The sequence below is a fragment of the Bos taurus genome, chromosome 11 (genome assembly GCF_002263795.3).
Source record: "Bos taurus isolate L1 Dominette 01449 registration number 42190680 breed Hereford chromosome 11, ARS-UCD2.0, whole genome shotgun sequence".
Classification (NCBI taxonomy): Eukaryota; Metazoa; Chordata; class Mammalia; order Artiodactyla; family Bovidae; genus Bos; species Bos taurus.
Window position 1 is genome coordinate 29,800,936 of NC_037338.1, and position 15,637 is coordinate 29,816,572.

Below are 15,637 nucleotides of genomic sequence, written 5' to 3' on the forward strand. Positions count from 1 at the left end.
CCTCTGCCAAGGCTGATAGCCTTGTAGATGAATTTCTAGACTTTATGCCCATTAAAGTCAACCAGTAAGTAAGTAAGTGTCAGTCGCTCAGTCGTGCCCAATTCTTTGCGACCCCATGGACTGCAGCCCACCAGGCTCCTCTGTCCGTGAGATTTTCCAGGCAAAGATACTGGAATGGGTTGCTATTTCCTTCTCTAGGAGATCTTCCCAACCCAGGGATCGAACCCCAGTCTCCTGCACTGCAGGCAGATTCTTTACTGACTGAGCTACAAGGGAAGCCCTCAACTGATAAACAAATACCTAATTCAATGAATAAGTGAAAGACATAGTCTGGGTGGGGGGAAACGTGATGATAAACAGTATCAGATCAGATCAGTCGCTCAGTCGCGTCCGACTCTTTTCGACCCCATGAATCGCAGCACGCCAGGCCTCCCTGTACATCACCAACTCCTGGAGTTCACTCAGACTCACGTCCATCGAGTCAGTGATGCCATCCAGCCATCTCATCCTCTGTCGTCCCCTTCTCCTCCTGCCCCCAATCCCTCCCAGCATCAGAGTCTTTTCCAATGACTCAACTCTTTGCATGAGGTGGCCAAAGTACTGGAGTTTCAGCTTTAGCATCATTCCTTCCAAAGAAATCCCAGGGCTGATCTCCTTCAGAATGGACTGGTTGGATCTCCTTGCAGTCCAAGGGACTCTCAAGAGCCTTCTCCAACACCACAGTTCAAAAGCATCAATTCTTCGGCACTCAGCCTTCTTCACAGTCCAACTCTCACATCCATACATGACCACAGGAAAAACCATAGCCTTGACTAGACGAACCTTTGTTGGCAAAGTAATGTCTCTGCTTTTGAATATGCTGTCTAGGTTGGTCATAACTTTCCTTCCAAGGAGTAAGCGTCTTTTAATTTCATGGCTGCAGTCACCATCTGTAGTGATTTTGGAGCCCAGAAAAAGTCTGACAGTTTCCACTGTTTCCCCATCTATTTCCCATGAAGTGATGGGACTGGATGCCATGATCTTCATTTTCTTTTTTTTTTTTTTTTTTTCTTTTTCAATCCATGTGTCCAGGGCATGAACCAGGCATGGGCACAGAGCAAAAGCCAAGCTGGGATAAACAAGGAGTTGTTTTGTCCCTCACTGATATGAGACAGGCGCCACCAACCAGGTGCCACTCTACCCAGGTCAGGGACGATGATCTTCATTTTCTGAATGTTGAGCTTTAAGCCAACTTTTTCACTCTCCACTTTCACTTTCATCAAGAGGCTTTTGAGTTCCTCTTCACTTTCTGCCATAAGGGTGGTGTCATCTGCACATCTGAGGTTATTGATATTTCTCCGGCAATCTTGATTCCAGCTTGTGTTTTTCCAGCCCAGCGTTTCTCATGATGTACTCTGCATAGAAGTTAAATAAACAGGGTGACAATATACAGCCTTGACGAACTCCTTTTCCTATTTGGAACCAGTCTGTTGTTCCATGTCCAGTTTTAACTGTTGCTTCTTGACCTGCATACAGATTTCTCAAGAGGCAGGTCAGGTGGTCTGGTATTCCCGTCTCTTTCAGAATTTTCCACAGTTTATTGTGATCCACACAGTCAAAGGCTTTGGCATAGTCAATAAAGCAGAAATAGATGCTTTTCTGGAACTCTCTTGCTTTTTCCATGATCCAGCGGATGTTGGCAATTTGATCTCTGGTTCTTCTGCCTTTTCTAAAACCAGCTTGAAAACAGGAAGTTCACGGTTCACATATTGCTGAAGCCTGGCTTGGAGAATTTTGAGCATTACTTTACTAGCATGTGAGATGAGTATAAAGGCTTTTAAAAAAAACATAAAATATTTTCAAAGCTATTTCATTTAATCCTGACATCACCCTTGGTGTTATTATTATCGTGTTGCCTTCCTCTGCACTCACTATTTATAATGTGTATGGGGAAAGGGGAGAGATGGATGGCACTTAGGCTAAGGTTATCAAAAAGGAGTGGTTGTTGTGATACACAGTTCATTCATTTACAGACATTTCCTGTGTTCCTCATATGTGCCAGGCTCTCTGGCACACAGATAGTTAAACTTACAGAATCTGGAGCCTGAACTCTAGTTCAATCACTTACTATTAGTTCTGGATTTTGGGGTAAGCTACCTCACATTTCCTAGTTTCGGTTTCCTCATTGTAAAATAAGAATAACAATAGTTCTTAATTCTTAGAGTTGCAAAAATTAAAACGTAAAAATAAAAGTTAATAAAATGCTGATAACATTGGCCTTTATCATTAAATAAATATAATACTCACCTGTGTTCTTTCCAAGTGTTTGGTAAGAGAAACAGATATTTCTAAAACAATGTAGCAAATATAATATGGGTATGAATATGAGTAAGGGAAAGATTGAAGGCAGGAGGAGAGGGGACGACAGATGAGATGGTTGGATGGCATCACCAACTGGATGGACATGAGTTTGAGCAAGCTCTGGGAGTTGGTGATGGACAGGGAAGCCTGGTGTGCTGCAGTCCATTGGGTCGCAGAGTCAGACAGGACTGAGGGACTGAACTGAACTGATGAATAAGATGGTACTTCAGAAGATAACTCAACTAATTACACCTGGAGGGAATGGGCTTCTTTCAGGTCTGGGCACTGAAGAATGACCAGTAGTTTGCTACACAAAGGGCAGGGAAGGACCATTCCAGAGCAGAGGGACAAGTTTGTGTTAGGTATTGAAAGGTAAGGGGAAATTTATTACTGCAGCTGGAAGAGCTGGTGTGAAAGGAGGGAACACTAGTAGGAGATGTAGTCAGCAGTCTGATAGCTCAAACTTTCTCTACTTCTGAAACTATTTGAATTTTAACATTTAGGTCAGTGGTTTCTAAACCGAGCTGACTGTCAAGAATTTCCAGGGAGCTTTCTTAAAAGAGCCCAATAACCCACCTTCAGAAATTCCAACCCATTAGGTGGGGGTGGGGCCCAGGAACAACTTCGAAAAGCCCCTGGGGGTAATTATGCACCTTTGAAACAGGGTTTGGGACAGATTTCATGGGGGGAACGGTGATCAAACAGGAGAGTGCAATACCTTGTGTTAGGCAGGTAACTGTGCAGGATGTATCCTGACCTCCTTCCTTCAAGTCTTTGCTCAATAGTAAAAAAAAAAAAAAAAAAAAAATTCCAACCCTCCCCACCCTGTCCTTTATACCTAAACACTTACTTCTAACAGTTTATTTACTATAAGTTTGCTGCTGTTTTAGTTGCTAAATCGTGTGCAACTCTTTTACGACCCCATGGATCCTCTGTCACTGGATTTCCCAAGCAAGAATATCGGAGTGGGTTTCCATTTCCTTGTCCAAGAGATCTTCCCCACCCACGGATCGAACCAACGTCTCCTACATCACCAGGCGGATTCTTTTACCACTGGGCCGCCAGGGAAACCCTACTATGTTTACTTAGTATATTATCTGAATACATTCATTAGAATATAAGCTCAACAAAGACTGTGATTTTTCTCTTATCTTTACTAATCCTCAGATCCTATGTCTGGAGCATAGCAAGTTTTCTGTTTTTGAATGAATCAATCAATCAGGGAGTGAAGTCTTGGCTAGGATGGAGTTTGCTTAAAAAAGAAAACGGAGGCAGCTGGAAGGAGAGGGGCATAGGTTAAAAAAAATACTGTGATAGGAAGGCTAGTTTTTCCTTGCTTTCAAGTTTCTTTTTGATTTCACTCTTGTGCTTACGGGTACATAATAAACTCAAAACCAGCCGGAACCTCCCATCTGACCTCTTAATCTAGCTATTCCTCCACCTGGTGCCCACGCCTGTGCAGCCCAGAAAACCCGGAGACCTAACCCTTTCAACGATGGGCGTCTGCCAGGGTCGGCGCGCGACCTAGGCTCACGCATGCGCATTATACAGAGTCGCCAGCGTGCGCGGGAAGCTGGGCCGCGTCCGATTATGATTGGCTGTCGGGGCGCACTCCCACCCACAGAGTCGCAGTGCTGGATGTTGATTGGGTATCTCCGCAGAGGCCGGACGCGCTTGGGGGGCGAGGGAGGGGAGGCGGGAAACATCTTGGTGGGTGCGGGGTCGTGCAGTTCTCTCGGGCGGCTGGTGAAGAGGTTTCGAAATGGCGGTGCAGCCGAAGGACACCCTGCAGCTGGATAGCGCGGCCGAGGTCGGCTTTGTGCGCTTCTTCCAAGGCATGCCGGAGAAGCCGACCACCACAGTGCGCCTTTTTGACCGGGGTGACTTCTACACCGCGCACCGGGAGGACGCACTGCTGGCCGCCCGCGAAGTGTTCAAGACCCAGGGGGTGGTCAAGTATATGGGGCCGGCAGGTGAGGGCTGGGATGGCGCGGGCTCGGGTCGGGGGGAACCCCGCAGAGTGGCTCCTCTCAGGAAGTGGTAGGGTGTCGGGCCGAGAGGCCCGGGGGCGGGGACGCTGGTGTTTCGTGGGGGCACTGCGCGTGCTCCGGTCCCTGCCTGGCCCAGAGGGGCGCCACCCGCCCCCTGCCCTGCCTCCGCCCTAAGTCTGCCCCTCGGCAGTTGCCCCGGATCAGAACTAATAGCGATCGCTGTGTGCCTGGCTTCATGCGAGGCGTTTGAACACATTGTTCTTTTTTTTTTTTTTTTGCAGTCTGCGTGGGTGTCTGCTTCTCAGCCCCCGCCTTGGCGCTGTGGATCTCATCACAAACGCTGCCAATCCTCGTTATCACAAATGCCAGTCCAGGATTGAAATTTAGAATAGAAAGGATTTAGGGAGACCGTTTTATGTCACCAACGTGTTTTTACCTGTTGGCCGAACGTGATTTATATCGCTGTTCAGCGCAGGGACTTATAGTGTCTACAGTTGCTAGGCAGTATTGGTGGTCGGGACCTTGAACTCTGGAGCCAGATTGCCTGGATTCAAGTCTTAGCCCCTCCTTTTACCAGCTGTGTGTCCTTGAGTTAGTCTTGGATGTCTGTGACTCCGCTCGGAATTCAGCGCCCTCAGTAACCCACCCCCATTTCTCTAGCATTAGCTCTCCCTGGAAAGCTACTACAAACTTCTCACCCCCTTGTGAGTTAGATGTTCTAAACATCTTGTTTTATTTTAATCTTTTATCCCTGACTCTTTTGTGAATGAACATTCTAGGAGGAGTAAGGAGTTGCAGGCTTTAGACCTGCCTTTGCCATATGCAGATGGGATGTTACTGACGAAAGATGTTTAATTCAGCAGATAGACATTTATTGAATGCTACCTTGTCAGGCAGGGTTCTGGACACTGGGAGTACATAGATCAAGAGGCAGTATCTCCACCTTCACAGAGCTCCCTCTAGTGGATGTTTGTGTGCTTAGTCTCTGGATGTGCTAGGCTTTGTCGCTCAGTCCTGTTGAGGACTCTGCGACCCCATGGACTGAAGCCCGCCAATCTCCTCTGTCCATGGGGATTGTCCAGGCAAGAGTACTGGAGTGGGTTGCCATGCCCTCCCAGGGGATCTTCCCAATCCAGAGATCGAACCCGGGTCTTCCACATTGCAGGCGGATTCCTCTGAGCTCCCAGGGAAGCCCCCTTTAGTGGAGAGCAAGGCAGAAATCTCATTCCAGTTGAAGACCTGTAGAAGATGCTGCAGAACACGTTACAGACGAGGCGGAGACAGGGTTGCCAAAGACTGTACCCGGCAGAAGAGGCATTACAAGAGAGGCTAAATTTCACTTGAGTCTTGAGAAACCCTGTACCTGTCAGCAGGAACTTTCCCTCTCCCCACAGTCCTCCGAAACACTGGCAGCCACAAATCTGCTTTCTCTCTCTCTAGAAACACTGGTATTGAGTGACTTCTCTCACTTAACATTTTCAAGTTTCATCTGTGTTATCAATCCTTCATTACTTTTTATTGCCAAATATTCCAGTTGTATGGATGTACCATACTTCATTTAATCCATTTGTTGATCCATATTTGGATTATTTTTTGAACCTATATTTTTAATGTCATCTGTATCCATTCTCTCCTTCCCTGTTGTGCCAGTGAAGAGAGGAGCCTTTTGCTGTGGTCTGGATCGCATCTCCTCTTCTCACAGATGGCATTCTGTTGATCATTTCTTCTCTTTGGTTCATTCTATTGGCATTTAGTCTTCATATCCTTTTGGCTCCTTTTCTCTGACTCTAAAACAATTAGTGATACATTATTATAATAAAGACCTGCTAGTTGGGTTAGTACCTAGTTTCAATTTATTGATGAGAAATCTGAGTCCTTAGAAAACAAAGTTCCTTATCCTTTGTCTCTTTTGCTGTCAGAACTCAGCTTAGAATGCATCTCCTCCTGGAAACCTTTCTTGACTCCCATCTTAAGGCTGCCTGGTTAGCTGCCCCTCTTAGGTGTTCCCTGCCTTAGGACCAGTCTCCTTACCAGTCCCTGCCTCTGAATCCCAGTCCCTGGTACAGTGCCCACACGTGAGTGAAAGTTGCTTAGTCATGTCTGACTCTTTGCGACCCCATGGACTGTATAGTCCATGGAATTCTCCAAGCCAGAATACTGGATTGGGTAGCCTTTCCCTTCTCCAGGGGATCTTCCCAACCCAGGGATTGAACCCAGGTCTCCCGCATTGCAGGCCGTAGCAGACACGTCATCAGCTGAATGAAGATGGGGCTTCCAAGTTATTCTTGAGGCAGAGAATCTTGTACCAAGCTGAGGTTTTTCTTCTGTCCCAGATGGAGGCTGGGTAGCTTTCTCTTCCAGCTCCCCTTCAGTTTTTCTTCCTGGTTTTCAGACTTAAAGCATACAGCCAAACTCTTCACCAGAAACATAGAGTAACCATACATCTGGTGCTTATCTGTAAATAAGACTTAAAATGCATTGCCACATCAGTGTGTCACTTGTTTGAGAGAAGTAGTATCTTTGGAGGATAACAGTATCTTTGGAGATGGTTTGACAACCTATCTGGAGATTAGTAGTGGAGGAAGTGTGAGAGGCCTTGGGGGGAGGGGAATCACCTCATTTGCCTCTTGACCCACCACTTTTAAGAAATCTCTGGGGACTTTCCTGGTGGTCCAGTGGTTAGAACTCTGTGCTTCCACTGCAGAGGACACAGGTTTGACCCCTGGTCAGGGAACTAAGATCCCTCATGCTGCTTGATAGACAGCCAAAATAAGGCAGTGCTGTTGTGAATGTGTTTTCCTGTTGAGTGTGTCTATAGAAAGACAGGATTGCTCTGCCTCTGCCCTTGGCCAGGCAGATAACTTTGATGTGCAAATAGATGTAATAATAGAGAGTGTTGGGGCTTGTGGATCTGAGAGTGCTTGTTCATGTGTGCTAAGCATTCAAATTCCGAATCAGTGCTGGCCAGACAAGCGTGCTGGCACATCCTACTAGGCTGATTTAAAAATTGTTTCGGAATTATGTGCCAGACCAGTGTTTTTTTCCCTCTCTCCCCAGAATTGTTTTTGCTGAGTTGGACTTTATGTTTTGCCTTCTAAATTAAAGGATGATATAACATTGTTTTGAAGCTCATTGCTCTATTTATTGAAAGTTGTTGACCGATAATTACAGTGGCGTTTATAAACATCTCTGGGAGAAATTCCTTTCTAATTTTGTATTGACTGTGGTTCAGTGCTTTCCAAGAGCAAATTTTATGATAATATTTCATCATATGAATAATATTCAGTGTAGTGTTAGTTGCTCAGTCATATCCCACTCTTTGCCACCCATGGACTGTAACCCACCAGGCTCCTCTGTCCATGGAATTCTTCAGGCAGGAATACTGGAGTGGTTACCCATTCCCTTCTCCAGGGGAATCTTCCTGACCCAGGCATCAAACCCATGTGTCCGGCTTTGCAGGCAGATTCTTTATCATCTGAGCCACCAGGGAAGTCCATAAATAATGTTTCTTATGTATTCAACTGGATGAGCCAATAGGTTGTCCAATAGTTCTGGTTTGCATTGGGACTAAGAGGGCTCCTGGGGTGCTGGGCTTTCAGTGCTGAAAGTTGGAGAGTCTTGGGCAAAGTGGGATGGGTGGGATAGGTGACTACCTAGTCACCCTATGTGCTAGGCAAAAACAGGAAATAGTTTAAATGGGGCCTACCATTCCACTGAAGTTCTGGTCCTGAGTGAGTCTTAATTGGGAGAAGTGAGACTTGCAGCCTGGGTAGACCTTATATCTCTCATATGCCTCTTGAGAATGTGAGTATAGGCTTTGCTGAAGGAGTAACATTCAGAGTAGATGTAATTTTCATGCAGCTTGCTTTCTACATGCAAGGTAAAGAAAGGTAGTCTATTCAAGTCTGTAAAAATGTGGCTGTGTTTTACTTGCTGAGTCGAAAACTGGCAACCTAAATAATGTTTTCTTAAAAGTTTGAATTAATTGCCTATATTGTAGAAATTGGGTGGTTTCATGAAAACATTCAGATTTTGAGCTTCTTTTGAAAATTCTGTGTAGTTGGAAACTGGGCAGGTTAGCAGTGGCTTGAGTCCAGTGGCTGCTCCCTCTGACCTAGTGAGTCCAGCTTTTCCTTTTACCTTGTGCTTTCCTCATTTTGTCACAGTTCCCACATTTGAAGTCATTTGTCATCTGTCCGTTGTGTTCTTCCTTTGGCTTTCTCTGCTCATTTGGTAGCCACCTGGTCCCTGTACCTGGTCCTGGATGAGATCATAAGAAATGTTCTAGGGAATAACTTTAGAGAAGCAAGATTTGAGCCCGTTTTCAGGGTGTCTGTGACAGCGGGGGTGCTTGTCCACTGCTTATGTAACTAGTAAAATGATATTGAAAGTATCAGCTGTGTCCTGCTGTACAAAATAATTGTATTCTGTCCTTTAATTAATTTGTATTTGTATTTAATATTTGTGCTTGATACAATGTATTGTTAAATTTAGATTAAGTCTCTCATAAGATCCAGACTTGTCAGAATAATCTGCATGTATATTCTGTAGTTTTATTTTTGAAATTTATTTGACTGCACTGGGTTTTAATGGTGATTTTTATTGTAGCATGTGGGATCTAATCACCTGACCAGGGAGTGAACCTGGGCCCCCTGCATTGGAAACATGGAGTTTTAGCCACTGGACCACCAGGGAAGTCCCTACAAGTATATTCTGAATTACCTTTAAGTGAATAATTGGTATTAACTGTTTTATTTGAAAATTGAGTTATAATTCCATTTGATAGTGCGGGTGATTTTATTTATTTTGTAAAGACATTGTTATTTATGAATCAAAACTAAAATGAGACCCTGTAGTCTAAGACTATACATCTAAGACTATTAGGTAATATGTGGCTCAGCTGGTAAAGAATCCTCTGGCAATGTGGGAGACCTGGGTTCGATCCCTGGGTTGGCAATATCCCCTGGAGAAGGGAACGGCTATCCACTCCAGTATTCTGGCCTGGAGAATTCCATGGACATACAGTCCACGGGGTCGCAAAGAGTCAGATAGGACTGAGCGATTTTCACTTTCACTTCACTTTGGCACTGTTGATATTTTTGACCAAAGAGTTAATCTGTTGCTGTGAGGGGCTAGCCTGTGCATGGTTAACAGCATCCCCTCCTCTCCCTACTAGATTCCATTATTACTCCCTTGTCCCAGTTGTGACAACTTAGATGCCCCCAGACAGAGATAGTGTCCACTAGGGGAGCAAGATCTTCCCCAGTTGAGAACGGGTGATGTGAGATGAAGACCAGTAAGTTTTAAAACTCTGTTGACTGGATAGTGAAAATAAATGGCATTAATACTTTACAGATGGTGGTGTTAATTGGTACAGCCAACCAAGGGGGATAGTCTGGCAATATTTATAAAAATCGCACATATCATCCTTTGAAAAAAATCCAGTTTTAGGACTTTATCTCACAGTTACACTCTAATGTTTAGAGAATGAAACACATGCAAGATTATTCATGTAACCTGTTGTAATAACAAAAATTGGGAAAACCTATATGTCCATCACTAAGAGATTAATTATAGAACTTCCTGAGGGTCACTGAAACGTTGCAGCTGTAACAGAAAGAATCTGATTATGTACTGGTGGAACAATCTTTTAGACTACCATATCAAAGTTAAAAAAAAAGAGAACAGTATGTATAGTGTGGAGTTATAGAAAAGAAAAAAAAGCAGTGCTTTATATTTGCCTGTGTGTGCGTGTGTTTGGAAATACATTCTATGAACTGGTAACACTGGGGTGGTAAACGGAATGTGTAGGGGACAGTGGTGAATTGATGTACCTTTTGAACCTTCAATTTTTGAACTACGTTACCAGAACATTTTATCATAATTAGTAATTTATTTTATGGACCTTCTGAAAAAATTATATAAATACTATTGTATTATTATTATATATATAACTATTGTAATAGTTGTTATATAAGACTTTTATCCAAACTTGTTAAAAACAGATGATGAAAAAAGTAGCATCAGCTGTATATATATTTATTCATTTTTTTAATCTTAATTTCTTATTTTGATATGTTAGTTAGTTCAGTCGCTCAGTCGTGTCTGACTCTGCGACCCCATGAATCTCAGCACGCCAGGCATCCCTGTCCATCACCAACTCCCGGAGTTCACTCAGACTCACGTGCATCGAGTCAGTGATGCCATCCAGCCATCTGGCTGTATTTATCCACTGTATTATACCGTTCATCTACTAGAATCCCTGGGACATGAAATAGGTTTATTGAGTGAATGAATTACTGGGAAAACAACATAGCTTGGAGGGAGGCATTGTGTTAGGTCTTGAACGCTTATGACTTTAAATCGTGAAATCTGTAACCTGTATTTTTAATATTTTTCTTTAGGAGCAAAGACTCTGGAGAGTGTTGTGCTTAGTAAAATGAATTTTGAGTCTTTTGTAAAAGATCTTCTTCTAGTTCGTCAGTACAGAGTTGAAGTTTATAAGAACAGAGCTGGAAATAAGGCCTCCAAGGAGAATGATTGGTATTTGGCATTTAAGGTAATTATCTTCCTTTTAAATTTAGTTGTGTTTTTAAGAATAGAAAAAAATTAAATTGAATTCTCTGTTGCTTTAATATTTTAGCCAGGTTGTGATAGTAAAATCCTTTGAGAGACTTTAATATTCTTTAGCATGTGGTTTTTAAAATCACAGTTTAATAGCAATTCAGAAATTCAGTAAATCTTTATGAGTATGAGTACTCTGAGCTTTGTCACTGTCACTGAAACCCAAGTAATTAATAGCTTTTACGTAAAGTTGAATGCCAGCATTAAAGGAAATTTGATTTTTACTGTTTTTGAAGTAATATCACACAATTAGCATGTTCTGGGAAACTCATTTATATACATTTGTAATGTATTTGCTCTTTGTGTATTCCTTTCTCTTTCATTTGACTGTAATTTTTAAAAGTCTGGACCTTTGTTTAATGCTGATCACATTCCTAGGTGTGTCTAGAAGGGCTTGTTGATGTGCTTCTAATGCCTTCATGGAGATGATTGTGCTAGCTTGTTTTACTTGAAGACTGTATTTTTAGTCTGTAAAGTCATGTTTTTGTTCACACACAGTACATTCTCTTGTAGCTCAGTCAGTAAAGGATCTGCCTGCAATGCAGGAGACCCTGGTTCAGTTCCTGGGTCAGGAAGATCCCTGAAGAAGGAAATGGCAACCCACTCCAGTATTCTTGCCTGGAGAATTCCATGGACAGAGGAGGCGTTCGGGCTACAGTCCATGAGGTTGCAAGAGTAGGACACAACTTAGTGACTAAACCAATACATGCACATAAATACGGGATAAAGGTTAAAATGTTGGGGAGTTGAGATTTATCCTTGCAAAGGAATAAACGTGGTAAGCGAGGGACAATGCTCTGGGCTTGTAGTTGGTGCATCTCATTTCTTTTCTCCTCTGGGTGATCTTGGCAGATTTCCCAGCCTTCTCCAGTATCTGTTTCTTTATAAACATAAAATGAGAAGGTTTTCAAGATGTTTTCTGACCTGAAAGGCCTATGAAAGTTTTTGTGTGTGCAATATTTAAACATGTGATGTTGGTGCTGCCCCAAGAATAATACTCTTCAATATCCCTTCCATGTTGCCTCCCACCACCACACCCCCCCACCTTTGAAAATGTAGACATTTCCTGAAGATTACATCTGAGAGAATTTAGCATCCTGTGTTACGGAGTTTCCTCAGAATTTTCAGTGATACTTTACTGAGAAAAGTGGAACTGAGAGTATTATCCTCAATGGCTCAGCAGTAAAGAATCTGCTGCCAATGCGGGAGAATCGGGTTTGATCCCTGGGTCAGGAAGGTCCCCTGGAGGAGGAAATTGCAACCTAGTCCAGTATTCTTGCCTGGAAAATCCCATGGATGAGGAGCCTGGTGGGCTAGAGTCCATAGTGTCACCAAGAGTTGAGCATGACTGAGCATGGGTGTGCACACACACACATGTTATGATGGAGTTTCCTTAGAATTTTCATTGCTGCTTTACTGAGAAAAGTGGGACTTAAAAGTATTATCCTACATCTTGAAAGATTTTAATAGAAAATTGAGGGTACCAAAACATGATGTTTTTCTATCTCACTCTACACAGAGCTCAGTTAGTAACAACACCAAAATGTGGAATCATGAATTTAGGTGATTAACTGTTTTATCAGCTCCTCACACCTCACTCCTTTGTGTCATCAGAATCCTTTTAGATGAATTGTTTTAACTCCTAGCTTTTAGATCGGGGGGGAAAAACATTAAGTGTGTATCTTGATCAGGTTAAAATGTAGTATCTTCATTCTGACATTTTAAGAAGTTCAGATTTACAAGCTGCTAAAGTTGATATATCTTAATTTTTAGCTTACTGATTCTGTTGTAAAGTATTAGTGATATTTAGGGTAGTTGACTTCTATGACTTTTTTTTTTTTTTTGACTTTTGGACACACCAAGTGGCATGTGGGACCTTATTTCCCTGCCTAGGGATCAGACCGGTGTCATCCACAGTGGAAGCTTGGAGTCTTAACCACTGGATCATCAGGGAAGTTCCTGTGAATGACTTTTTTTCCCGTGTCCTCAGTAGTATGTTCAGAGCAGGAAGGGACCTTAGTACCATCTAGTTCAGGGATTACCAGTCTTACCATTTTCAAGGACTGTCAAAAACTCAACTTTATTAGCTATTGATTCACTTTTGAAGGTTTTTTTAAAGATATGCATCATAACCTGTGTGTAAATCTGAAGTATGTATGTGAAAATATGGTGTTTACGATTGTGCTTTTAAACGTAAATCAGTGCTTTTTAATTTGAGTATCAGATAACAGTTTTCCATAACATTTTCTTTTTGGGGGCTGAGCTGTGAGACATTCCCCACTCCAGTATTCTTGCCTGGAAAACCCCATGGATGGAGGAGCCTGGCAGGCTGCAGTCCATGGGGTCCCTAAGAGTCGGACACAACCGAGCAACTTCACTTTCACTTTTTCACTTTCATGCATTGGAGAGGGAAATGGCAACCCACTCCAGTGTTCTTGCTTGGAGAATCCCAGGGATGGTGGAGCCTGGTGGGCTGACGTCTATGGGGTCACACAGAGTCGGATACAACTGAAGTGACTTAGCAGCAGCAGTAGCAGTGAGACATTCAGGATCCCTAGCTAGGGATTGAACCCAAGCCCTCTGTGGTGGAAGCTCAGAGTCTTAACCACTGGACTACTGGGGAAGTCCCTCCATTTCATTTTTGATCCAGATTTTAATCGATTCATACAGAGTTACAGTATATTCAGAACCATATTGTGAAAAGATACTGTTATGATGCTAAAGACATCCAAGAACTATTGATGCCTATGGGTTGCCTAAGTTTGGCTGTCACTGCTCATTTGTACTATTTCTAACTATGTCAGTTTTCATACTGTGGTCCGTCAGTTGCCCCAGAAATGCCTCATGTTAACAGGCAGCTGTCAGCTTCTGATCATGTTGAACTGCTGTAACCCACCGAATTGACACAAGTAGAGCCAAAAGCAAAGAAAAAAGCCCTTTAGTTGCCTTGTATATTCTTAAAGAGATTTCTCATCTTTTTGAAATATTGAAAATAGGTCAAAGACCCTTTATTTGGAAATCATTGATCTAGAACAATATGCGTTTTACAAATATATTGATATAGAGACATGAGTATCCAAGGTTAATATTTAAGCTAATAATGCGATATGTGATATAACTACTCAGTGAAAATTCTAATACGTGTAACCAATAGGTAGTTTGGCAGACTGTAGAAATGTAAGCATACCATTGAGAGGGTTATCCCTTTGGGTTCCTTGATGAATGAGTGAGTGTAAACCTAGCTGCCACATTTCAAACTGAAAAGCACTTTTTTTGTTTTTGAAAATCACTTTTGATACTGCTGTTTTGAGATTTGCCCAAGTGTTCTTATGGAAAATTAAGGGGGATACTTTATAGAAAGTATGGTAATATTAATTGGAATACATGGTTATAAGTATTTTTTTGTTTGGTAAGAAAATGTTAATAAAATTCATCTAGGTTGGGTAATTTTTGTTTGCTGCTGCTGCTAAATCACTTCAGTCATGTCCGACTCTGTGCGACCCCATAGACGACAGCCCACCAGGCTCCCCCGTCCCTGGGATTCTCCAGGCAAAAACACTGGAGTGGGTTGCCATTTTCCTTCTCCAGTGCATGAAAGTGAAAGTGAAGTTGCTCAGTCGTGTCCGACTCTTAGCGACCCCATGGACTGCAGCCCACCAGGATCCTCCATCCATGGGATTTTACAGGCAAGAGTACTGGAGTGGGGAGCTAGTGAAATATTAAAGTACATTGAACAGTTTCTTAAAATTTCTCTTTATTTTTGCTTAGGCCTCTCCAGGTAATCTTTCTCAGTTTGAAGATATTCTCTTTGGTAACAACGATATGTCTGCTTCCATTGGTGTTGTGGGTGTTAAAATGTCTACAGTCGATGGTCAAAGACAGGTCGGAGTTGGGTATGTTGACTCCACACAGAGGAAGCTGGGACTGTGTGAGTTCCCTGATAATGATCAGTTCTCCAATCTGGAGGCTCTCCTGATTCAGATTGGACCAAAGGAGTGTGTTATGCCAGGAGGGGAGACTGCTGGAGACATGGGAAAACTGAGGCAGGTAAGGGAATGGAGTCTATGATAGAGAATCCAAGGCTGGGAATGCCTCTAAAGTAACATGATACTGTTTTATTTAAGAAAAATTTAAAAGTCAGAACCCTTTCAACATATTTTGACAGAAACTTTGTATCTTTATTAGGACTTTCCAGCTTTTCCTTAAGACTTGTTCTCCCTCAGATCATTTCCCCCTCCCCCCTTCCTCTCTTTCCTTCTGAACTGAATGTCATCTTAAAGGGATCACAGTTAATAAAAGAAGTGCTTTCACAGTTGAGGGATGCAGGGTCGGGAAGAGGTGATGTAGGGCCTTTAAAAATAAAAAACTATGCCCATATTTAGCATGGATGTAACAAATAAGATCCAGTTCTTCAGGATTATTTATTTCTTAATAGTTTGAGTAGAACTTTAGCCTCTTTTATTTTTCTGATTCTTCTATTTTAGCAAAGTTCTGATTTTGTTGTTTGTATACGTATCTGGTTTATTATTTTAGATTTTTAAGGATTCTTTTCTTCTTGTGAGCCTCAAATACGATAAGAACTACTTGAGAGTTAGCAAATCTGTGATGGGCATTTTTAGCATAAATAGTATCTAGGCAACTTTCCCCGAGTATCATTCTGTTGATAGTTTTTACTACTGAGA

General features: G+C 42.6%; 1 protein-coding gene and 1 non-coding gene across 2 annotated transcripts in view; one reads left to right on the top strand and one right to left on the bottom strand.

The window, feature by feature from the left end:
• Nucleotides 1-1,059: 1,059 nt before the first annotated feature.
• On the bottom strand, nucleotides 1,060-1,194 carry LOC112448925 (small nucleolar RNA SNORA48). Its single transcript, XR_003037384.1, has one exon. It is a non-coding gene; the product is annotated as a small nucleolar RNA SNORA48 (small nucleolar RNA).
• Nucleotides 1,195-4,046: 2,852 nt separating this feature from the next.
• The window catches only part of MSH2 (mutS homolog 2), an 81,283-nt gene continuing 69,692 nt past the window's right edge, over nucleotides 4,047-15,637 (top strand). Inside the window, exons 1-3 of the mRNA NM_001034584.1 lie at nucleotides 4,047-4,313; nucleotides 10,736-10,890; nucleotides 14,724-15,002. Of these exons, the coding sequence (NP_001029756.1) occupies nucleotides 4,103-4,313; nucleotides 10,736-10,890; nucleotides 14,724-15,002 (645 nt within the window). The 5' untranslated portion in view covers nucleotides 4,047-4,102. The remainder of the gene's footprint in view (nucleotides 4,314-10,735; nucleotides 10,891-14,723; nucleotides 15,003-15,637) is intronic.